Genomic DNA, 26,678 nt, shown 5'->3' with positions numbered 1-26,678 from the left:
AACACCAGGGGTCACACATGGAACATGGTGGGTGTTAGCAGCAGGCGGCAGAGTGCTGAACATGGCTGGCATCAGCTGTAGCGGGATTGTGGAGCAGGTGAGCAGGGGTGCCAGACCAAGGCGGTTCGCCGGTCACTGTCATCGGGGCGAGCCTCTGTTGGTTACTGAAAATATTTTGCTCCCATGCACCACGGTCCTGCCGGGCCCTCACACCTGCTGTTAGCGCTGGCTCCACTCGCACCCACTGCCAGTGCCAGACCCGCTAGCACCTGCAGCCAGTGCCAGAGCTGCTGCTTGCACCCGCTGCTGGCGCCCAGCGCAGGTCCCGATTGCTTGGCGCTGTCAGCAGGTGCAAGCGGTGGCTGCTGCCCCAATCGCCCCTCAGGGGCAATCAGGGCCAGCAGCTGTTGCTCACACCCACTGATGGCACTGGCCCCACTGGCACCCATTGCTGGCACCGGCCCCAATCACTCCGCTCCGTCAGTGGTGCGAGCAGGGCCAGTGCCCTCAGTGCGTGGGAGCAGCGGGAGCAGGGCTGCCAGCAGACAGGGGCTGCCAGCAGCAGCAGTGGGAGGGGCCAAAGTGGGGCACAGAGGATGGGCTGAGACCCGTCCCTTTGCCCACCTCAGCCTCACAGCCCACATTTCCTTTCAAGGTGCATGAATTGGTGCCTTTGGCCCCTATTAGGCTAATAACAATTGATGAAATTGAAGCAATGATAAAAAAAAAAAAAAAAAACTCCCAGCAAACAAAATCTTTGGTCCAGACTGATTCACAGAGAAGTTTCACCAAGCATTCAAGGAAGAACTAACACGTATCCTCAAACAATTACAAAAAATCCAAGAGGAAAGAACATTTCTAAGCTCTTTCATTGATGCCGGCATTATCCTAATTCCAAAACCAGATAAAGACACTACAAAGAAAGAGAATTACAGGCCAATATCCCTGATGAACATAGATGCTAAAATCCTCAACAAACTTAGCAAATCGGATCCATCAATATATTAAAAGATCATATACCATGATCAAGTGGGATTTATTCCAGATCCAAGGCTGGTACAATATTCGCAAATCAATACATGTGATAAATCACATGAACAAATTGAAAGACAAGAATCACATGATCAAATCAATAAATGCAGAAAAAGCATTCGACAAAATCCATCACCAATTTTTGATAAAAACTCTCAACAAAGTGGGAATAGAGGAAGCATATCTCAACATAATAAAGGTCATATATGACAAACCTACAACGAACATCATACTCAGTGGGCAAAAACAAACCATTTCCCCTAAGAATAGGAACAAGACAGGGATGTCCGCTTTCACCACTCTCCTTTCAACATAGTACTGGAAGGCCAAGCCACAGTCATCAGACTAGAACAAGAAATGAAAGGCATCCAAATTGAGAAGGAAGAAGTAAAACCCTCATTATTCATAGATGACATGATATAGTGCACAGAAAACCCTAAAGACTCCACCAATAAATGAACTTGACCATGTAGCAGGATACAAAATCAACACCCAAAATTCAATGGTATTTTTAATACGCCAATAATGAATCCTCAGAAAGAGAGTCTAAACAAACAATTCCACTTAGTATTGAAACAAAAATAATAAGACATTTAGGAACAAATTCAACCAAGGAAATAAAAGACTTGTACTTGGAAAACTACAAGATGTTGAAAAAAAGAGATAGAGGAAGATGCAAACAAGTGGAAGAAGATACTGTGTTCATGGATTGGTAGAATGAACATAATTAAAATGCCCATACTCCCCAAGGCAAAATATAGATTCAATACAATCCCTATTAAAATACCAACAGCATATTTCACAGATATTGAACAAATACTCCAAAAATTTATATAGCACTAAAAAACCAAATAACCATAGCAATCTTGAGACAGAAGAACAAAGTTGGAGGAATAACAATACCAGATATCAAGTTATACTACAAAACCACCACAATCGAAACAGCCTGGTACTGGCACAAAACAGGCATATAGGTCAGTGGAACAGAACAGAGACCCAGGAAATCAATCCAAGCTATTCCGTTCCATTATTTGACAAAGGAGGCAAGAACATGCAATGGAGTCAAGACATTCTCTTAAAAAAAAAAAAAAAAAAAAGGTATTGGGGAAAATTGGACAGATATATCCAAAAAATGAAACTAGGCCACCAACTCACACCATACACAAGAATAAACTCAAAATGGATTAAAGACTTAAATGTAAGACAGAAACTATAAAAATCCCATAAGAAACCATAGGCAGCAAAACCTCAGATATCTCTCGTAGCAATGTTTATAGGTACATCTCCTAGGGCAAAGAAAACTAAGGAGAAAATAAACAAATGGGACTATATCAAACTAAAAAAAATCTTATGTACAGCAAAAGATTGTACATCAACAAAATGAAAAGGGAACCTTCTGTATGGGAGAACATATTTGCCAATGATACATACAATAAAGGTTTAATATCCGAAATATATAATGAACTCACATAATTTAACAAAAGGAAGACGAACAATCCAATTAAAAATAGGCAAAGGACCTAATAGACACTTCTCCAAAGTAGACATACAGATGGCCAAGAGACATATGAAAAAATGCTCAAAGTCACTGATCATCAGAGAGATGCAAATTAAACAACAATGAGTTATCACCTAACATATGTCAGAATGGCTACCATTAACAAGTCAACAAAGGGCAAGTGCTGGTGAGGATGTGGAGAAAAGTCAACTCTAGTACATAAGTATATGGCAGTGATGGCGAACCTATGACACACGTGTCAGAGGTGACACGTGAACTCATTTTTTTGGTTGATTTTTCTTTGTTAAATGGCATTTAAATATATAAAATAAATACCAAAAATATACATCTTTGTTTTACTATGGTTGCAGATATCAAAAAATTTCTACATGTGACACAGCACCAGAGTTGAGTTAGGGTTTTTCAAAATGCTGACACGCTGAGCTCAAAAGGTTCACCATCACTGGTGTATGGGAATGCAGACTGGTGAAGCCATTATGGAAAACAGTCTGGAATTTCCTCAGAAAATTAAATATGGCACTGCCATTTGACCCAATGATCCCACTTCTAGGAATATATCCTAAGAAACCCGAAACACCAGTCAGAAAGAATGTACACACCCTTATATTCATAGCAGCTCAATTTACAATATCTAAGATCTGGAAACAGTCCAAGTGCCCAGCAGTAGTTGAGTGGATAAAAAAAACAACAACAACAAAAAACAACAACAACAACAAAAAACTGGTACATTTACACCGTGGAATATTATGCAGCAGTAAAAAAAAAGGATCTCTTATTCTTTGAGACAGCATGGAGGGATCTGGAGATTATTATGCTAAGTGAAATAAGTCAGAGAAAGACAGGTATTGCATGATCTCACTCATATGGAATCTAAGTAACAAAATAAACTGATGAATGCAGGGGATTCAGAGACACTGAAGCATGGAATTGCTGAGGAATCTTAGAGGGAAGGGGTGGGAGGATGGGTGGGTGGCAGTGATTAACCAAAGAACTTGTATGCATATATGGACACAGACAATATGGGGTTAAAGGCCTTGGGTGGGCTATGGGGGCAAGCTAGAAGGGGTCACTGGGGTTTAAAGGGGGACATATGTAATACTTTTCAACAATGAAGATTTAAATAATAATAATAATCTGGCTGGAAGTGTACTTGACTGTGGAATTACATCCAAGTGAGACAGAGAATGTGTTCAGGCATTAATGGTCAGAACAAAGACAGAGTGCCCTGTCAGCCCATGTTGTCCTTGAGTGGAGCATGTGAACTGACAACCAAATAAAAAGGGCACATATTTAGCCCTGGCTGGGTGACTCAGTTGGTTGGAACATAGTTCCATGTACCAAAAGGTTGCAGGTTCAATTTTGGTCAGGGCACATACCTAGGTTGTGGGTTTGATCCCAGGTGAGGTGTGTATTGGAGGCAACTGGGAAAAATAATAAAATAAAGTGACATCATTCAGATACTCAGTGTCTTTTCAAATATACATACCTTGATGGCCTGGTCAGTTTCACAAATATATCTATCTATCTATCTATCTATCTGTCTATCTATACACACACACACACACACACACACACATACATACACACACACAATATTTTTAAAATCGATTTGAGAGAGAGAGAGAGAGAGAGAGAGAGAGAGAGAGGAAGGGAAAGGAAAAGAAACATTGATTGACTGCTTCCTGCTGGGTATGGAACCCACAAACTGGGCATGTACCCTGACCAGGAATCGAACCAACAACTTTTTGGTGCATGAGACAGTGTTGAGCCACCAACCAGGGCTTCACAAGTGTTCTTAAAGTGAACACAAAAATTTGAGCCTCTTGATTTGCATGATTTTGTGGGGTTTTGTGGATCAAGTGGCTAGGAACCATTTTCAGAGGTCACCTCAGACCACTGTGTATATGCTTATACCTTTTATGACTACCAGCACAGTAATTTTTTTTTTTTACAACAGCATCACCACAAATATGTGAGTAATGCATTGCATTACAACACCTATTACATCACTAAGTGACAGGAATTTTTCATCTTCTTAATAATCTTGTGGGACCACAATCACATATGTGGTCCATTGTTGAACAAAATGTCATAATGTGGCACATGACTACTATAATTTTGCAAAATGTTGCCATTAGGGGAATCTGGGGCAAGTGTGCAAGAGATTCTGCATTGCTTCTTAAAAATGTATGCAAATTTACAATTATATCAATAAAATTTTCAATTAAAAATATCTGAGTTAGTAAATTATAATTAAAAAATGCCGCTATTTGATGAGATCCTGCAGGAAAAATAATTTGTGTTTGGTTTTCAGATTTTTACATGATTGATGAACGAGTAGTATTTTTTTTAAGTTTTAATATCAAAGTATAACACATTGAGCTCTGGCCGAGTAACTTAGTTGTATATGCCAAGGTTGCAGGTTTGATCCTCGATCAGGGCACATACAAGAATCAACCAATGAATGTCTAAATAAGTGGAACAACAAATTAATGTTTCTCTCTCTTCCCCTCTCTCCTTCCCTTTCTCCCTCTTTCGCTTTTCCTCAATCACTCTGAAATCAATTTTTTAAAAAATTTTTTTTAAAAAAAGTAGAACACATTGAGCAGAGGGCCCAAAATGTATATATAACATGTAAAATTTGTGGGTGAATATAATTAAGCCAGGTTTTCTATGTCCTCATTTACTCATCTATAAAATAAAGATTTTAATATAGGAACTAAAACCAGGTAAGGATTTAAGACAATGAGGGTATTACTGGATAAAAACAAATTTAATTATTTATTTCAAGTTTGAAATGGGGCTAATAAATAACTATCCTTTTCATAACATGCATAAGAAGTGACTACTGATCTGTTATACAAATTTAGGTATAGGATTACAAGTCACTTTTTCAAGATGGAAAGAGAAATTTGGGAATAAAAAAGAACATTATGTATAGGTGAATAACAGAATTTGTTAATTCCAAAAATTGAGTCCTAAGAATTTTCCCATAATTAATCTTTTTGATCTACAAAGTGTCAATTTTGTGAGGTTCAGAAAACAGAAGATCTAAAAAGGATTAAATACATACATGGATAATATAGTAATAATGGATTTTTAAAATAACTTAAGAAATGGATCGTGTGTGTGTGTGTGTGTGTGTGTGTGTGTGTGTAAGGTGGGTGTTCAAACTAGGCTAGTTGCCATATGTCTGAGCCCCCCTCCCACTTGACAAAAGAACAAGAAACCTTTTATGGATGCTGAATTTATTGTATGTAGTATAGTCTCTAGGCGGGTGGAAATATCTAGCCTGTCAAATAAAGGGACAGTGTAAGATAGTGGTTTTAACAATGCCTCCTTTAATGATTAGTCAAATCATGAGAAACCTGCCCAGGGATTATCTTTCCTTGGCTTTTACATATTTTTTGGTTAAAGTATGTAAAATGTGATTTTCATGCCTTAGGATATTTTAGCCTGTTGTTTTTAATTCAAATGCAGGGATCATTATTTAATTTTTTATTAAAAAACAATTTACCAAGAAGTTGTAATAACTCTAAACTTGTATATGCCTACTAAACATGCCCAAGTATATACAAGGCAAAAATTACAAGTATATATAAAAAAATTACAAGGAGTAATTTGTCAAAGACTTAATCATTATAGAGATTTTCTTGTAATAAATAAACAATTAATGAGAGATAGAAAAGTTAAATAGCAATTTCCAAGTATTATTAAACACATTTCAAAATTCACTTTTTGCAGATGACATGATTCTGTATATAGAAAACCCTAAAGACTCCACCAAGAAACTATTAGAAACAATCAATATAGTAAAGTTGCAGAACACAACAATCAATGTATAAAATCACTGCTGCCTGGCCAGAGTAGTTCAGTAAGTTGAGCATTGCCCTGTGCACCAAAGTTGCTGGTTCAATTCCTGGTCAGGGCACATACCTGGGTTAAGGGTTTGATTCCTGGTCCGGGAATATATGAAAGGTAAATGATCAATGTTTCTGTGTGTGTGTGTGTGTGTGTGTGTGTGTGTGTGTGTGTGTCTTTCTCTCTTTCTTGGTGAGGATTTCATTCCTGTATACTAACAATGAAACTTCAGAATAGAAATGGAAAAAATAATTCCTTTTGCAATTGCAACAAATAGAATAAAATACCTAGGAATAAACTTGACGAAGGATGTGAAGGACCTATGTACTAAAACTACAAAGCATTATTAAAAGAGATTGAAAAAGACACAACGATGCCCTGGCTGGTTTTGCTCAGTGATTAGAGCAGGGGTCCTCAAACTACGGCCCGCGGGCCACATGCAAATACAAATATTGTATTTGTTCCCGTTTTGTTTTTTTATTTCAAAATAAGATAAGTGCAGTGTGCATAGGAATTTGTTCATAGTTTTTTTAAAAACTATAGTCCGGCCCTCCAACAGTCTGAGGGACAGTGAACTGGCCCCCTGTTTAAAAAGTTTGAGGACCCCTGGATTAGAGTGTGAGCCCATGCTCCAAATGGTCTTGAGTTCAATTCCCAGTCAAGGACATGTACCTCGGTTTCAGGTTTGATCCCCAGTCCCAGTCGGAGACAACCAATTGATGATGTGTCTGTCTGTTTCTCTCTCTCTCTCTCTCTCTCTCTCTCTCTCTCTCTCTCTCTCTCTCTCCCCCCCCCCCCTCTTTCTCTAAAAAATCAATGGAAAAAAAATCCTCAGGTGAGGATTAAACAAACAAAAAAAGACACAATGAAATGGAAAGATATTTTGTGTTCATGGATGGAAGAATCAACATAATTTAAATGGCCATATTACATCTGTGTGAAACCACAGAAGACCCTGAATAGCCAAAGCAGTCCTGAGACAAAAGAACAAAGGTGGAGGTATCAGCACTTCCTGACTTCAAATTATACTACAGAACTACAATAATCAAAACAGCATGGAATTGGCAGAAAAACAGACACACAGACCAATGGAACAAAATTGAGAATCTAGAAATAAAATTGCATGTATATGGGCAATAATTTATGACCAAGGAGCCAAAAACACAGTGGAGAAAAGTAGTCTCTTAAGTAAATGGTGCTGGGAAAATTGAAAAGCATGGCTCAATGGTTGCGTGTCAACCTATGAACCAGGAAATCACGGTTCTATTCCCTGTCAGGGCATATGTCCTGGTTGCAGGCTCAGTCTGCGGTGTGGAGTATGCAGGAGACATCTGATCAGTGATTCTCTCTCATCATTGATGCTTCTATTTCTCTTTCCCTCTCCCTTCCTCTCTGAAATCAGAAAAAATATATTTTTAATTAAAAAAGAAAAGTCACATGCAAAAGAATGAAATTAGATTATAGTTTGTCCCCATGTACAAAAATTAATTCAAAATAGAACAAAGACCTAAGTATAAGATCTGGAACAATTATATAGAAGAAAACATAGGCCCTGAGCTTATGGACCTTGGTCTTAGAGAACATTTTATGAATTTGACCCCAAAGGCAAGGGATGTAAAGGTAAAAATAAATTAATGGGCCTATATAAAAAGCTGCACAGCAAAACAAACTGTCAACAAAATAAAAAGGCAACCAACCAAATGGGAATGATATCTGCAAGTAATAGCTCCAACAGGGGTTAATATCCAAAATACATAAAGAACTCATACAACTCAACACCAAACAATTTAATTTTTAAAAAATAACAATTTAAAAATGCAGAGGACATGAATAGACATATCTCCCAAGAAGTTATGCAAATGGCCAACAGATATATGAAAAGTTGTCCAACTTCACTAGCTATTATGGAAATGCAAATAAAAACTACAATGATACCATCTTATGCCTGTTAGAATGTATTATCAATAAGACAAGTAATAACAGGTGTTGGAGAGATTGTTGAGAAGAAGGAACCCTCATTCACTGGTGGTGGGAATGTAAACCTTTGCAGCCACTGTGGAAAAAAGTATGGTCAGTTCCTAAAAAAATTAAGAATACAATTACCATATGACCCAGCAATCCCTCTTCTGAGTATCTACCCCAAAACCTTGAAAACATTTACTCACAATGATATATGCACCCCTGTGTTCATTTCAGCATTATTCATGGTGCCCAAGACATGGAGACAACCCAAGTGTCCTTCCATAGAGGACTGGATAAAGAAGACGTGGTACATATACTATATACTATGGAATACTACTCAGCCCTAAGAAAGGATGTAATACAGCCATTTACAACAACATGGATGGAGCTTGAGAATATTATGCTTAAATGAAATAAGTCAGAAAAAGCTATCATATGGTCAGAACATATGATTTCACTCATGTGGGATATAAAACTGAAACCCATAGACACAGATGACTATATGGTAACAGAGGGAAGTGGGGAGGTAGTGAAGAGTAAAGGGGGCCACATTTATGGTGATGGAAGATGATTTGACTTTGGTGGTGGGTGCACATGCAATATACAGATCATGTATCATAGAAAAGTACACTTGAAACCTATATGATCTTATTAACCATTGTCACCCCAATAAATTTAATTAAAAAAGAAAAAACTCATGCATATTTGAAAGTCGATTTTGTGATAATATAAAGCTATAGTTCCCAAACATGTACCACGGGGCTCCGTAGTGAACTTAAAAGGACACTTCGGAATATTCTGAATTTTGAGAGTAATATTGATATTTAACATCATTCAGATACCACAGAACTATTAGATTTTGAGTTAGTTCATAATTTTTAAGCATTAGATTACACTGTATTCCTTTCAATCGCATATTTTGTCTAAAAGAAATAAAAACTTGTTTTCAATTTTTTTGTTATTTCACCCTCCCCCACCCCCCAAAAAGTGACTATTAAGTTGTTTGGACTTAACTACTTGATAAGACACTATTAGGTATTTCCTTTGGCCTACATTGTGGACTGACAAAATTCAGGAAACTTAGGTATAAAAAAATGTCAGCTAATTTCAGAGTATTGTACAGACTGCTTTCTCTGATCACAGTACAATTAAATTAGAAATCAGTGAATGAGATAGTTACAAAAACTTCATAATTATGAAAAATAAAGCACTTCTAAGTACCTTGGGCATCAAAGAGATTCTAATAGAAATTAGGAATACCCAAAACAATAGGAAAAATAATACATGTTGGAACCTGTGGAATACAGTTAAAGTACTATTTCACAAAAGCAATTTGTAGCAAGTAGAGAGAACAAATAATAGGAATTTAAAAGGCACAGTAATTTATAAGTAGCATAAGTTTAAAATATTAGTACATCACTTAGTTTTTGCTGCATAATAAACCACTCCAAAACTAAGTGGCTTAAAACTATAGCCATTTTATTAAGCTAATAATTCTGTGGGTTGGCATAGTGGTTCTTATGGTCTGGGCCAATTTAACTGAGCTCTGTGGGCTCCCTCATTTCATCTCTGGTCAGCTGGTAGGTTAGTTGGTGACTAGATGATCTAAGATACTCTCACTCAAGTTTCTGGCTATTGGCTGGGACCTTGGTTGTCCTCCACATAGCTTCATCCTTCAGCAGGCTAGCACAGTGTTGATCACATGGTGGGATCATTTGACCCTGTGATCCCACTTCTAGGAATATATCCCAAGAAACCAGAAACACCAATCAGAAAGGATATATGCACCCCTATGTTCATAGCAGCACAATTCACCATAGCTAAGATCTGGAAACAGCCTAAGTGCCCATCAGTAGATGAATGGATTAGAAAACTGTGGTACATCTACACGATGGAATACTATGCTGCTGTAAAAAGGAAGGAACTCTTACCATTTGCAACGTCATGGATGGAACTGGAGAGCATTATGCTAAGTGAAATAAGCCAGTCAATGAAGGAAAAATACCACATGATCTCACTCATTCATGGATAATAGAGACCATTATAAACTTTTGAACAATAATAGATTCAGAGGCAGAGCTGCCTCAAACAGATTGTCAAACTGCAGCAGGAAGGCCGGGGAGGGTTGCGGGGCAGGAGGTAGGGGGGTAAGAGATCAACTAAAGGACTTGTATGCATGCATATAAGCATAACCAGTGGACATAAGACATTGGGGGATAGGGGAGGCTAGGGGACTGTCTAGGGCGGGGGGATAAAATGGACACATATGTAATACCCTTTGTAATACTTTAAGCAATAAAAAAAATAAAAAATAAAAATAAAAAAAAATAAAAAAAGAATTGTAAGAGCAGCAAGAAAGGATATGCTCAGATGTATAAGTCCATGTGCATTATGTCCCATTGCCAAAGCAAGTTACACAGCCACACCCAGAACCAGACTACCTGGAGGCACGGATATAAGAAGGGGAATTGTAGATATTTCTGCAATCTAACACAATTTGAATATGAACAATTTTATGCCAGTAAATTGGAAAACTTGTGTGAAATAGACAATTTCCTAGTGGAAAAAATAAAAACAATTTACCCAGTTTCCCTAAGGAGAAATGAAAAACTTGAATAGATCTAAAAATAATGGAAGTGATTATATAAATAGCTGAAAATTTAACCTCTCTCATCCATCTGAAAAAAAAAAAAAAGGTAACCTTACAGATTGAACTTCGCAAGCATTCAAAGAACAGATCATTTTAGCTACTATTAAATGATTACAGATAAGGTAACGAGGGAACACTTCCCAACTGATTTTATGAGGCTAGCAAAATTATAACCCCCAGGAACCAGATTAAGACAGCATGTGAAAGGGTACTTATGAACATAGGTGAAAAAAGTTTTAAATAAACTGAATATAATATTTTAAATTCAAAGAAAGGTATATCTTGGGACTTGCAAGATTATACGTTTAACATCACAAGGTTTTAAGTTTAACATTAGAAAATCAATTAGCATATTTACAGATGAAAGGGGAAAATTGTACATCCATTTCAATATATGCAAAAAAGTGCAATTTAATAAAATTAAGCACCTATTTGTGCCTTTAAAAGATAAAAGAAAAAATCTAGCAAATTATAAATAGTTTCCTTACCAGAATAAGCCAATAAACATCTTATATAATGATAAACTGCTATCCTCAGATTGGGCATCTATATATAGGAGGCTTAGTTGTATTTATGTTTTATATTGCTTTTATACCTGAAATATTTTGACAGTATGAGAAATGAAGAAGATTCCTAAAAGGACTTTGGAAACTTGATTGTTCAGGCTCTGGAAAAGTTAGAGGAAAACAGAGTGAAAATGGAATGGGATCAGGATTAGATTAATTTTTTGTTTTGTTTATCTGTTGATAGGTTAATTTGCTGAAAATTTTTAAATGGATAAAATTCCAAGAGATGTAAAAATTTATAATAGATTTAAAAATTAACTGTTACAAATCACAAAGTATGGTGAATAGACTTTTTTAAATTTTGAAACAATTTCAAACCTGTGAAATTCAGATTTACAAGATAGTGCTGAAAATACCATGCACACTTATTTAGCCCCCCAGTTTCCTCATTTGTTAGCATTCTCCATATTTGCCTTATTCTCTCTAATTTTTATATATATATATATATACATTATTTTTCTTGAACCATTAAGTTGTACACATTATGTCTATTACCCTTAATATATCAGTTCATCCTATCTAATAAAAGAGAAACATGGTAATTAGCGTACACTACCCTTCCCATTGGCTAATCAGGGCGATATGCAAATTAACTGCCAGCCAAGATGGCAGCTGGCAGCCAAGCAGCTTGAAACTAACATGAGGCTTGCTTGCTTCAGTGACGGAGGACTCCAACGTTCCCCGCCTGCCGCTGCTGGCCTCTGAGCTGCAACTCTAAGCAACTATGTTACAAATATAGAAGCTAAACAAAACCCCAGAAACCTGCTTTAGTCGGCGGGCTTCAGCCAGCAGGATCGCAACATTGTTTCAAATACAGAAGGTAAACAAAAGCCAGAAACCTGCTTTCAGCAGCGGAGGCCTAAGAGCTGGAGCCAAGCCTCAGAGCTAAGGCTGGCCCAGAATAAAAAGAAAAAAAGAACTGGGAGAACCAAGATGGCGGCATAGGTTAACGCCGGAGTTTGCTGCCTTGAACAACTACTTCAAAAGTGAAACTAAAAAACGGAACGGACATCACCCAGAACCACAGGAACGCTGGCTGAGTGGAAGTCCTACAACTAGGAGGAAAGAGAAACGCATACGGACACTCAGAGGAGGCGCAGTGCTGAAGTCAAATTCTGAGATGCGGAGTGCGCGGAACGGCTGGCGGCGGAGGGCGCGGTTGGCGCTTTCAATCGGGAGGGAGTCGCAGACTCTGAGCTCCAGATACAGGCGAGTCTTTAGGGACCCAGACTCAAACGGGAGAAGCAGGACTGTCTGGCTTCGGTCAGAGTGAGTGCAGCTTTCTCTTCGAGGTTTGCAGCGGGTGCTGGGACTCAGAGAGGCAGAGCCCCTGGGGACAGGACTGAGAGCTGCCATAACTGCTCTCTCCGGCCCACCCTCTTGATCCTGTGCGACCCACCCCGCCCAAGCCCTGCACACAGGCATTTGCCGGATAGCCTCAGGCAAACGCTAGATTAGCACCTCCCTAGAGGACAGAAGTTCTCTCACTGCAGACACAGCTGATTCTCATAGCCACTTAGCCTGGAGGTCAAACCCTCCCTGGTATTAGCTACAACAATCAAGGTTTAACTATAAGACTGCCCACAAAGACCACTAGGGGGTGCACCAAGGAAGCATAACAAAATGCGGAGACAAAGAAACAGGACAAAATTGTCAATGGAAGATATAGAGTTCAGAACCACACTTTTAAGGTCTCTCAAGAACTGTTTAGAAGCCGCCGATAAACTTAATGAGATCTACAAGAAAACTAATGAGACCCTCGATGTTATATTGGGGAACCAACTAGAAATTAAGCATACATGGACTGAAATAACGAATATTATACAGACTCCCGACAGCAGACCAGAGGAGCGCAAGAATCAAGTCAATGATTTGAAATGCGAGGAAGCAAAAAACACCCAACCGGAAAAGCAAAATGAAAAAAGAATCCAAAAATTTGAGGATAGTGTAAGGAGCCTCTGGGACAGCTTCAAGCGTACCAATATCAGAATTATAGGGGTGCCAGAAGATGAGAGAGAGCAAGATATTGAAACCTATTTGAAGAAATAATGACAGAAAACTTCCCCCACCTGGTGAAAGAAATGGACTTACAGGTCCAAGAAGCACAGAGAACCCCAAACAAAAGGAATCCAAAGAGGACCACACCAAGACACATCATAATTAAAATGCCAAGAGCAAAAGATAAAGAGAGAATCTTAAAAACAGCAAGAGAAAGAAACTCAGTTACCTACAAGGGAATACCCATACGACTGTCAGCTGATTTCTCAACAGAAACTTTGCAGGCCAGAAGGGAGTGGCAAGAAATAGTCAAAGTGATGAATACCAAGAACCTACAACCAAGATTACTTTATCCAGCAAAGCTATCATTCAGAATTGAAGGTCAGATAAAGAGCTTCACAGATAAGGAAGAGCTAAAGGAGTTCATCACCACCAAACCAGGATTATATGAAATGCTGAAAGGTATCCTTTAAGAAGAGGAAGAGGAAGAAAAAGGTAAAGATACAAATTATGAACAACAAATATGCATCTATCAACAAGTGAATCTAAGAATCAAGTGAATAAATAATCTGATGAACAGAATGAACTGGTGATTATAATAGAATCAGGGACATAGAAAGGGAATGGACTGACCATTCTTGGGGGGGAAAGGGGTGTGGGAGATGCGGGAAGAGACTGGACAAAAATCGTGCACCTATGGATGAGGACAGTGGGTGGGGAGTGAGTGTGGAGGGTGGGGCGGGAACTGGGAGGAGGGGAGTTATGGGTGGGAAAAAAGAGGAACAAATGTAATAATCTGAACAATAAAGATTTAATTTAAAAAAAAAAAGAAAAAAAGGAGCAATTGGGAGCTTCAATCACATGCCAGCCTGAAAACAGCCCTCAGCCCCTCACCCAGACTGGCCAGGCACCCCAGTGGGGACCCCCACCCTTAAGGGTGTGTGACCAGCTGCAAACAGCCATCATCCCCTCACCCAGGCTGGCCAGGCACCCCAGTGGGGACCCCCACCCTGATGGGTGTGTGGCCAGCTGCAAACAGCCATCATCCCCTCACCCAGGCTGGCCAGGCACCCAAGTGGGGACCCCCACCCTGATCTGGGACACCCTTCAGGGCAAACCAGCCAGCCCCACCCATGCACCAGGCCTCTATCCTATATAGTAAAATGGTAATATGCCTCCCAGCACCGGGATCAGCGGAGCCACGAGGCCTCCCGGCACCGGGATCAGCGTGACGGGGGCAGCGCCCAAACCCCCTGATCGCCCTGCAGCTCTGTGTGTGACAGGGTGCGGGGCCACAACCTCCCTATCCGCCCTGCTCTGTTCGTGACAGGGGAAGGCACCCCAAACCCCTGATCGGCCCTGCTCTGTGCCTGATAGGGGGAGCTCCCCAACCCCCTGATCGCCCTGCGGCTCTGTATGTGACAGGGTGCAACACCCCAACCCCCTGATTGGCCCTGCTCTGTGTATGATGGAGTAGAGCCATAACCTCCCCATCAGCCCTGCCCTGAGTGTGAGAGTGGCGGCGCCCCAACCCCCTGATCGGCCCTGCTTTGTGTGTGACGGGGTGGGGGGGGCCAACTCCCCTATCGGCCCTACTCTGTGAGTGACGGGGGAGTTCCCCAAACCCTTGATGGGCCCTGCTCTGTGCGTGACAGGGGGAGCTCCCCAACCCCCTGATGGCCCTGCTCTGTGCGTGACAGGGGGCAGCGCCCAACCCCTGATCTGCCCTGCTCTGTGGGTGACAGGGGGTGGCACCGCAACCTGCCCATCAACCCTGCCTTGAGTGTGACAGGGGGCAGTGCCCCAACCCCCCAATCGGCCCTACCCTGATCGTGACTGAGGGTGGCATCGCAACCTCCCGATCCGCCCTGCTCTGTGCATGACAGGGGCGGCGCCCCAACTCCCCAATCAGCCCTGCTCTGAGCCGGACCAGGGGCTGCATCTAGGGATTGGGCCTGCCCTCTGCCACCTGGGAGCAGGTCTAAGCCAGCAGGGCGTTATCTCCCGAGGGGTCCCAGACTGCGAGAGGGCACCGGCCGGGCTGAGCGACCCCCCCTTTCCCCCAAGTGCACAATTTTTTGTGCACAGGGCCTCTAGTCCTATATAATAAAAGGCTAATATGCAAATTGTCCCCTCGACCAGGAGTTCGACCAGGGGGTGGGGCTAGCTAGCCCACCGCCCGTGGCCTCTCCTCCCAGCTGGCCCAGCCCGATTGGCCCCGATCAGGGCGGGCAGTTTGGACCCCACTCGTGCATGAATTCGTGCACCAGGCCTCTGGTATTTCATAAAACATACTTTCCTACGTACCCAAAGTGCATCTGTCAGATAAACGTATATAAATTTTTACTATCTAATCCATAGACCCAACTCATATTGCTAGTTCCCAATAATGTCATTTATAAATCTGAGATCCAATCAGGATTGAGCATTGCAGTGAGTTCTCATGTTTCTTTAGTCTCCTTCATACCAGAAGTTTCCCAGACTTTATCTTTTGAAGAGTACACACTAAATTTTTGTAAAATGGCAGATTTGGGTTTATCTGGCTTTTCTCAGATTGTTGTTATTTTAGTCAGGAATACCACAGAAGTGATATTGTTTTCTTAGTGCATCAGTGTGGAAGGCACAGTGTTGATTTGTTCTTTGTCAGTTGGTCAAGATGCTGTCTGCTAAGTTTTCCCCCTGTAAATTAATATGTATTTTTTGAGGAGCTACTTAGTCTGTAAAATACTAATGTGTGAATCTTAATATTTGCGAGAGATGTTAATTTAAAAATAATATAAAGTTGATTATTTAAAATTGCTAAAGTATGCCATCATATAAATGGAAGTTGCTAATCTCTGAATTAGCATATACTAGTATATAAACAACAGTTTGTTTCTTTATTTTTTTTATGTTTTATTTTTATTTTTTAATTGTTTTATTGCTTAAAGTATTACAAAGAGTATTACATATGTCTCCTTTTTTTCCCGCCCTTGACAATCCCCTGGCCTCCCCTACCCCCCAGTGTCTTATGTCCATTGGTTATGCTTATATGCATGCATACAAGTCTCTTACCAGCCCCCCCCCCCCAACAACAGTTTGTTTCAACATGGTTACTCAAACATAGTATAAAAGTAGATGCCATGCAGATAAGCCAGTAAGCTTCAGATATAGATGTATTTTTAGTTTTAACTTTCTATTTGATAATGCATTTTAACATCAGTATTAGTGCCTCTTTGGTAACTTTCTATTATAATCAAACACTTCTGTAAATACTGTATTGTATATCCTTTGAAATATTAAGTTGAAAAGCATCTCAGAAATCATTTGTTCAATTTTTATCAAATTCATTTTGGCTTAATTCTATAGACACACTAAAAAAGTTAGAGAAGCCCTAACCGGTTTAGCTCAGTGGATAGAGCATCGGCCTGCGGACTGAAGGGTCCCAGGTTCGATTCCGGTCAAGGGCATGTACCTTGGTTGCGGTCTCATCCCCAGTAAGGGGTGTGCAGGGGGCAGCTGATCGATGTTTCTCTCTCATCAATGTTTCTAATTCTCTATCCCTCTCCATCTTCCTTCCTCTCTGTAAAAAAATCAATAAAATACATTTTTTAAAAAGTTAGATAAAATTGATGACTTACCCAAAGTTATATATTATGTGAAATGGCACAGGTTGCTATTACAAACAGTTGAAATACCATAAAATGTAGAAATATATTTGCTAGTAGAGAGTTCTTGTTTGTAAAAGCCAGAGAGTAAGAGTTAAAATCTGAGTTTATGAGAAACTAAAAAAACAATCCCGTTTACCATTGCAACAAAAAATTAAGATACCTTTGAATAAACTTAACTAAGGAGGTAAAAGACCTGTACTCAGAAAACTACAGGACACTGAAAAAAGAGATAGAGGAAGACATAAACAAATGGAAGAATATATCATGTTCATGGATTGGTAGAATCAACACCATTAAAATGTCCATACTACCCAAAGCAATCTATAGATCCAATGCTATCCCCATTAAAATACCAACAGCATATTTCACAGACCTAGAACAAACTCTACAAAAATTTATATGGTATTAAAAAAAAAACAAACGAATAGCCGCAGTAATCCTGAGAAAGAACAACAAAGTTGGAGGGATCACAATACCAAATATCAAGCTATATTACAAAGCCATAGTTCTCAAAACTGCCTGGTACTGGCATAAGAACAGACATTTAGACCAATGGAACAAAACAGAGTACCCAGAAATAGACCCAAGCCATTATGCTCAATTAATATTTGACAGAGGAGGCAAGAGCATACAATGGAGTAAAGACAGTCTCTTCAATAAATAGTGTTGAAAAAAATTGGACAGATACATGCAAAAAAAATGAAACTAGACCACCAACTTACACCATACACAAGAAAAAACTCAAAATGGATAAAGAACTTAAACTTAAGACAAAAACATTTTTTTGTAAACGTAAGATAAAAATCTTAGAAGAATCTATAGGCAACAAAATATCAGACACATGTCGTAGCAATATCCTTACCAGTACAGCTCCTAGGACAATAGAAACTAAGGAGAAAATAAACAAATGGGACTACATCAAAATAAAAAGCTTCTGCACAGCAAAAGAAGCCATCAACAAAACAAGAAAGCCCACTGCATGGGAGAACATATTTGCCAATGTTATATCCGATAAGGGTTTAATCTCCAAAATTTATAAGGAACTCATACATCTTAACAAAAGGAAAATAAACAATCCAATCAAAAAATGGGCAAAGAACCTTTAGACACTTTTTGAAAGCGGACATACAGAAAACCCAGAGACATATGAAAACATGCTCAAAGTAAATAATCATCCGAGAAATGCAAATAAAAATAACAGTGAGGTACCATCTCACACCTGTCAGAATGGCTATCATCAACAAATTGACAAACGACAAGTGCTGGCGAGGATGTGGAGAAAAAGGAACCCTCATGCACTGCTGTTAGGAATGCAGACTGGTGCAGCCACTGTGGAAAACAGTATGGAGTTTCCTCAAAAAATTAAAAATGAAACTTCCATTTGACCAGTAATCCCATTTCTAGGAATATATCCCAAGAAATCAGAAACACCAATCAGAAAGGGTTTATGCATCCCTATGTTCATAGCAGCACAATTTACAATAGATAAGATTTAGAGACAGCCTAAGTGCCCATCAGCAGATGAGTGGATTAAAAAACAGTGATACATCTACACAATGGAATACTATGCTGCTGTAAAAAGGAAGGAACTCCTAGCATTTCCAACAGCATGGATGGTCCTGGAGAGCATTATGCTAAGCAAAATAAGTCAGAGAAAGATTAATGTCACATGATCTCACTCATTTGTGAAATATAATGAACAACATAAACTGATAAACAAAAATGGAGCCAGAGACATAGAAGCATCGAATAGACCATCCAATCTCAGAGGGTAGGCAGGGGACGGGGGGGAGGTAAGAGAGCAACCAAAGGACTTGTATGCATGCATATAAGCATAACCCATGGACACAGACAGTAGGGGGGTGAGGGCATATGCTGGTGGGTGGGAGTGGCTGGGAAGAGGTCAATGGGGGAAAAAGACATAATAATAATGCATCCCCAAACTTAAATATTCACTAAAGATTGGGAAGCATAATATTGGTCAAAACAGTTGGTGCTTAATAAATAGCTTGTGTCTGTCTCTGTGTGTGTGTTTGTGTGTGTGTGTGTGAGAGAGAGAGAGAGAGAGAGATCTGGACTGTAATCTGTTAATCCTTGTGGTTGATTTGCATAGGTACACTTAATTTATGTTACTCTTATGTAGAGACCCAATTTGTTTCACAATTCTCTGATAAAGTTTAAATAATTTTAATGGAATTTTTATTAACAGTATCCTTATGGCTTCTCAACTATTTACTGGTTGCCTTTCAGAACAAAAGAGATGAACACTTACTGAAAAAAAGGAATGTTCCTCAAGAAGAAAGTTTAGAAGATTCAGATGTTGATGCTGATTTTAAAGCAGTAAGTTACCTTGTTCTTATAAACTATTTATTTAAATAAATTTTGTAATGGCCAGAAAACTTCATTTTTAATCTAAGATCAATTGTACAATGATAATTAAGGTATAGTAACTTTAGTAAAGGATTTTATAAATGCGATTTTGCTAACAAACTCTTTGCTGAACTATCTTTTTTTCTTTTTAAGCAAAATGTAACACTAGAAGCTATATTGCAGGTATGTTATTAATTTAATATTCTCATTTTGAAATATTTTGAAATTGATTTTTTTTTATTTCTGAAATTTACATTTGGTGTTGCAGAATGCCACCAGTGATAACCCAGTGGTCCAGCTGAGTGCTGTCCAAGCTGCAAGGTAAATACTAATTTGTCCCATCAGAGAAGTTATGTCACATGTAGGGTGTCTTATTTGATAGTCTAGAAGGAGTACATTATTATTTCTGTTCATAGTTTGAAAATGATAACTTCTTATATTTTTTTTCCTAGAAAACTATTATCCAGTGACAGAAACCCACCAATTGATGATTTAATAAAATCCGGGATTTTACCAATTCTTGTCAAATGTCTAGAAAGGGATGATAAGTAAGTATGGATTTGCTTCCCTGTCCACTTTTTTCAGTTAACTAAAAATTTAAGATTGTTATTTAACCAATGGATTCAGTTTGGTTTTGCATTTATTATACTTTTTATTTGTTATGCATTTGTATGTAACTATTGTGTGATTATATTCAACAGACCTAAAGTGCTTCTCTTTATTTTCTAGGAAAATTTTAGCTTCTATTTATTGTCTTTTCTAACTTATTTCAAATATTTTGAGTGTTTATTTTTAATTTTTTAAGTAATATTTTAAAACAACCCAAATAGTGTTTGAATCACTCTTTGCTAATGAGTTTATATATAGATTAATCTTATGACTGAGTCAGCATGAATGGCTTCCAGAACTGAGTAGCTCTTTGTTGTGAATATTTCAGCTGATCCATTGATCCTCTGCAAAGTCTTTAACAGAACTTCAACCATGATTTGTTGTCCAACATCATGGTTTTATTTGTGTAATTGAAAATAAAAGGGCTGTTCATACTTTTATAGAATACTAGTAGAAAGGAAAAAACATCGCTTGGTATTTTGGGGGTACTGCCCCCACTTTTGTTAGTGTTTAGAGATACCCTGGTATGCTGTATTTTAAACCTCATCAATTTGAATTAACTAGGAAGAATGTAAGTTTGCACTCCAAAAACTTTAGAACAAACGCTGATTTTGCATTTTAGAGCATTTAAACTAAAATTTCAAGTATTTTGCTAAATGTTGTCTAAGAAATATTCAGTTGACTAAGTAAAAATAATGGTATTTAAATATTGCTACTAAGGATTTTCTATTGTGTGCCACACCCACCCTTCTAAAAGCCCTTAACACTTTATTTTAATAATATCATGTATGTTTTCTTTAACAAGATTTATTTAAGTAAAAATTAAGTTTTGCTTCAGCTGTTTAAAAAACATTCTGGTCTACCTCTACCTTTAGGGTCCTCTTTTGATCAGCTTCTCTTTTATTTCTCCCTTTACAGTTTTTGGTTTAGACTCATTGTGTGGGTGTGTCTGTGAAACATAACTTTTATATAGAAAAGAATGGTAAAAATTTGTATACAGTCCTGTGTAACTACTTCCCAAAGCAAAAATAGAAATTTTTCAGTGGTTTCTTTCTGACTTTATGGATTTGTCATTGGAAATTGTTTTGTAATATAAAAGACCATAGACTTCGTACCCTGGTTTAAATCCAGGGTTTGCTATTGACCAAAACCCAAGTGGCTTGTATACCCTCATTTATTTTTATACTCTCATCTATAAAAATTAGATGACAGGCACAGTCCCCAGTACCACAGAGAAGTGGGGCTACTGGGCAGAATTGACTTGGGTCCTCTCTGCAGATCAATTCCACCTTGTTGAAGGTTTCCTTTAAAATCATACTGATGTTGAACCCAGGGCTGCTGTACAAAATACTCAATGTTCCTAAAAGTACACAGCAGTCTTAAAGTTTGCAGCAGAAAATTTTAAAGTTTCTGCAGCAACAAGTGCAATTATTACTAATGGTGGAATAGGAATAAATCTCGCACAGGCTGCTGGAAATGTGTGTTTTTTTAAATATATTTCTTTATTAATTTCATAAAGAAAGGGAGAAAGAGAGAGATAGAAACATCAGTGATGAGAATCATTGATCGGCTGCCTCCTGCATGCCCCCTACCAGGGATCGAGCCCACAACCCAGGCATGTGCCCTTGGCCAGAATTGAACCTGGGACCCTTCAGTTCGCTGCCTGACGCTCTATACATTGAGCCAAGCCAGCTAGGGCTAGAAATATTTTTCTTAAGCATGGTTCAGAACTGTAGACTATTCCTAAAGATTGGTTGGAAGTCGTTAATATCTGCTACTTGGAAGATAGGAATATCTTCTAAAAAGTATTGGTAATGTTGTTGTTAAACTGAAATTAGGCATTTAAAATACTATGAAAACACCAATGGTTGGTGAAATAATAAAAGGTGAGTTACTTAAAAAAAGAAAAAAAGATAACTCTGTCCTTTCTTGTTATTCACACTTTTCATGTGAAGAAGGAATGCTTATACATTGAGAGTACCATCTCCACAGAAGATCTTAGCTACCTCACAGCACACACAGCTAGTTCCTTGAGGGGAGTAAATGGATTATCCAACTATGTTTTGTTACTGGAGGATGCTTCTGATAATTCTTTTGGAAATAATTCTTTTGGGAACATTTCAAAAATTAAAATTTGTTGAATTTTTTAAAATAAAAATTAAGTGGTTGTGAGGAATGCAAATGATATGTACAAAACACTAACAATATCAAGCTTATAATAAATGTTCATTCATTGATTACCTCTTGCACTCATTTATTTTTTCTATATGTTCTCTCTTTTTTTCAAATGATGTCTTAGGAGACTTTGCCTGGCTTTATAATTTTGATTTTTTTACGTCTTTTTGTTTTTCTCCTTTAAGGCCCTCATTTTCAGTATTTTGCCAAACCACTGCCGAATCTAGCTTTATAACCTTTTCTCCTTCCATTCTGGGGCAGCATATACTATCTCTTCTTTGATCTTATTGTTCTTTTACTTCCCCTCTGCCTCTGATACCCTGTTATTCCCTGCCTTTTGCTAAAATTCATTATGTAGTTCTTGACCTGATACTCCATTTTCTCATCTGCTTCTATCTCTCTCTTTTTTTAAAATTATTTTTTATTGATTTCAGAAAGGAAGGGGGTGGGAGAGATAGAAACACCAATGATGAGAATCCTTAATTGGCTGCCTCCTGCATGCCCGCTACTGGGGATCAAGCCCACAACCCAGGCATGTGCCCTTTACCAGAATGGAACCAGGGACCCTTCAGTCTGCAGGCCGACGCTCTATCCACTAAGCCAATCCAGCTAGGGCAAATCTGTTCCATCTCTTTAACCTCAGTGCTTGCTATATCTCTGACATTTATTCTCCTTTAACTTTTTCTTTCTTGGATCTCATCAACCTTTTGATGCTAACAGCTTCACTCTCTTTCTTAAATATCTATAATATGTTTTTCTGCATCCCTATCCTTTGGCTCTCCTTCATTTTTGCTCACTACCACCTCCTCCCAACTTGGTATTATGCTTAAAGGAATTTATATTCTTTCAGCTATTTATCCTAACTTAATATAGAGTCCCTTTTAACAGGTTTCTCCTACATCAGCCTTTAAACTTTTAAAATTCATTCTGCATACCATGACCTCCAACATTTTTTAAAATTTCCCTTTTACCAGCACTCTATATTTAGTATGTCTATAGAATAAATTCCAATACATTCTGAAGCTTGGGATTTGAGTCTTCCCTCTCACCTTCACTCCAGCAACAACACACACACACATTCTCTCTCTTTCTCTCTCTCTCTCTCTCTCTCTCTCTCTCTCTCTCTCTCTCTCTCTCTCTCTTAGATAACCTACCCTCTCAATTTCATCCCCTATTATATTTTTGCATACTTTCTTGGCTTCAGCTTTCTTGATCTTTTCCTAGTCATCTATGTACATCGTGGTCATCCACCCATGATACTTTTAATTGCATTTCCATAGTATCTTTCTTTATCCATCTTTGAAAGACTAGTTGTTTTCACTTTCTTTGTGAGGTCTTCCATTATTATCTCAAATTGCAATGATCTCTTCCTTTTACAAAGTTGTGTAGCCTTATAATATCTCCAGTATGTAAAGCAGATGTAGGGAGTCACAAAGAGTCTAGACCAGTCTAGAGGCTTTGGCAGTGATTCAAGTGAGATGATAAGAGCCTCAAGTAGCACAGTGATATTAGGAATAATGCTATAAATATAAGAAATATTTAGGAGGTGAAAAAGAAGAGAAAAATATTTAGGAGATAAAATTGAAAGGACTGAGTGATTTGATGTTTGTGGGTGAGGAAGGAGTCAAGGGAAAAAATAATGACTGGCTAAATGTTACAACTACCAATGGATATAAAAAAAGTGTGTTTATAGTGACTCACTTTGGGAGCCAATGACACATTCAGATGGAAGTATCCAAGAGGCAGTTGGATATATAGCAAGGTGAAATTCAAGGACAAGGTAAAGGATAACCATATAGATCTGCAGGTCATAAATTTAAGTTGGAGTTGTGTGCCTAAACATATTTATTGTTGTTTTTTTACAGTCCTTCATTACAGTTTGAAGCTGCTTGGGCATTAACTAATATAGCATCAGGAACTTCTGCACAGACTCAAGCTGTTGTACAGTCTAGTAAGTAAATTAGCTTCCTTACTTATTGGACTTTTTATTTATTTATTTTTAATAAAGACAAGAAAGTAGAGTTTTATTGTAATTTTATTTTGTAACATTTTTAAACTGGTGAATTTTATAAACTATTTTTTATGGTTGACCTCTTTCCCATAGGTATCATTAATCTATTATTAAATAATTTTAATTGTGGTTACTAAAATGTGAATAAAGTTCTATCTTTTTGGGTAGAGACCATCTTCTTTTTTTTTTTTTTTTTTTTTTTTGAGACCATCTTCTAATAACAGGTTTTAAAATTTGTGTTTCTGATACCTCCAGGGTGCTTAAGTAGCTAATGCTTTTTAGCTTGTAACATATATATTTTTTAAAGTATACCTACCTCAAGATAGGAAAGCTGTTATTAATGTGTTGACCAAACTGACAAAAGCTTTTTGGGGAGAGAAAAAAAAATACGTCACCAAGTACTGTTAAAATGTGGGACACTAGCCTGACTTTAGGTTTACTCAAGATGATGTTAAGTAGTCTACTAGTATGATATGGTAATAAGTTATATTGCTGTAGTGTGAATATAATATCTGCTACTTGGAAGATAGGATTATCTTGGAAGTTTTCTTTTTAGATATTTTGATAATGTCTAGGAGATAGTTTCCTGTTAGATTTTTAGCTGTAACAGAAAGGGAACAGATTTTAAACTAGGTCTTTCAATATAGACTAGTAGGAATTGAATAGCAATGTTTTGTTTTCATTTTTAACTTTTGGTTACCTTCTATTTGTTGTAACCTTTCTCTCAAAAGAGTAATTGGCCCTAGCTAGTTTGGCTTAGTGGATAGAGCATTGTCGGCCTGCGGACCGAAGAGTCCTGGGTTTGATACCAGTCAAGGGCACGTACCTCAGTTGCAGGCTCCTCCCCAGCCCAGGCCCTGGTCAGGCCTCGTGAAGGAGGCAGCCAATCGATGTGTTTCTCTTTGTCTTTCCCTCTCTTCCACTCTCTCTAAAAATCAATGGAAAAATATCCTCGGGTGAGGATTTTTTTAAAAAAGTTTAATTGTAGAGTTACCATATGACCCAGCAGTTCCACTACTAGATGGAACCAAGAGATATGAAACATGTTCACACAAAGACTTGTACACAAGTGTTTGCAGCAGTACTCATAATAGCCCCCAAATGGAAATACATTAGGTAATGGGTAAACAAAATGTGGTACACAATTGAATACTCTTCAACAGTAAAAAGGAATGAAATATGGGTACATGCTGTAACATGGATGAACCTTAAAAACCTCATGCTAGGTTAAAGAAGCCAAACACACACAAAAAAGCATATATTATACAATTTTATCTATGAAATGTTTAGAATAGGAAAATCTATGGAAAAAGAAAGCAAATGAAATGGTTGCCTAGGGCTGGGGGAGTAGGCTGCAAGACTACTATGGGTGAGGGATTTCTTTCGGAGGTGATGGAAATGTGTTAAAATTAGATTGTGGTGATAGCTGCACAACTCTTTATAAATACTAAAAACCATTGAATTGTACACTTACATACATTACATTGTATGTAAGTTAGATCTCAATAAAGCTGTTAAAGGTGTGATAAATTTTAATTTAAATGTTAAGTGAAAAATAAAAAACGCAGAGACACAGCAAATAATCTTAGAGGTAGTACACAACTGACAGAAATTTACAAAAAAGTGATCTGGTTTAATGCTTAGTTTTTTATGTGGATGAATATAATACCAGTGTTTTAGAATTTGGGTTAACATGTAAGTTATGTAAATAGTAAGAATTGTAATGATAACTTATTTTAAAATATAAAGTAGGCCTGATATAGGAATAACCAGTTCTGTAGTTAATCCCATATCAGCAATTGAGATTACATTGACTAAGGTTATGCATTTGGTGTAGGAACTCTTTTTTAATGTATTATAGATAAAATTTTTAATACAGTATAGGAAAAATTGCTGCTTTTTGCTTTTAGTTAATGATATAAGAGAAACTTTTATATACAGTACTATTAATTAGGTGTGCTATTTGAATATTACTAAGGAAAATACTAAAATTGATTATTTTTAGAGTAAAAATATTTGCCCCAATTTTTAAATTCAACTATATTATGCCAGGTTCTGTGTATTTTATCAGTTTATTTAGGCTTAAAAATCTATAAACTCTTCAACATTTTGCAGTCTAAATGTCAGCTTTTTAAAAAATTATAGATGCCGTACCTCTTTTTCTGAGACTTCTTCATTCACCACATCAGAATGTTTGTGAGCAAGCAGTATGGGCGTTGGGAAACATTATAGGTAAGTTGCATTTAGGTTTCAAAAGACTTTAATTAAGAATCTT

At 37.9% G+C, this 26,678-nt stretch overlaps 1 protein-coding gene across 11 annotated transcripts in view; it reads left to right on the top strand.

Moving 5' to 3' along the window:
• Nucleotides 1–26,678, top strand: part of KPNA3 (karyopherin subunit alpha 3) — a 126,927-nt gene that overhangs the window by 81,134 nt on the left and 19,115 nt on the right. For 7 of the 11 annotated variants that reach the window (XM_036301820.1, XM_036301830.1, XM_036301826.1 and 4 more), the window contains 6 exons: nt 19,489–19,578; nt 19,762–19,791; nt 19,877–19,929; nt 20,061–20,156; nt 24,258–24,343; nt 26,549–26,635. In XM_036301820.1, coding sequence (XP_036157713.1) covers nt 19,489–19,578; nt 19,762–19,791; nt 19,877–19,929; nt 20,061–20,156; nt 24,258–24,343; nt 26,549–26,635 — 442 coding nt within the window. Of the gene's footprint in view, nt 1–8,608; nt 8,682–19,488; nt 19,579–19,761; nt 19,792–19,876; nt 19,930–20,060; nt 20,157–24,257; nt 24,344–26,548; nt 26,636–26,678 lie in introns of all 11 variants that reach the window. The other 4 variants (XM_036301824.1, XM_036301825.1, XM_036301831.1 and 1 more) reach the window with 3 other exon arrangements.

Source organism: Myotis myotis, unplaced genomic scaffold, assembly GCF_014108235.1.
Source record: "Myotis myotis isolate mMyoMyo1 unplaced genomic scaffold, mMyoMyo1.p scaffold_m19_p_3, whole genome shotgun sequence".
NCBI classification, from domain to species: domain Eukaryota; kingdom Metazoa; phylum Chordata; class Mammalia; order Chiroptera; family Vespertilionidae; genus Myotis; species Myotis myotis.
This window is presented reverse-complemented; position numbering and strand designations above follow the sequence as displayed.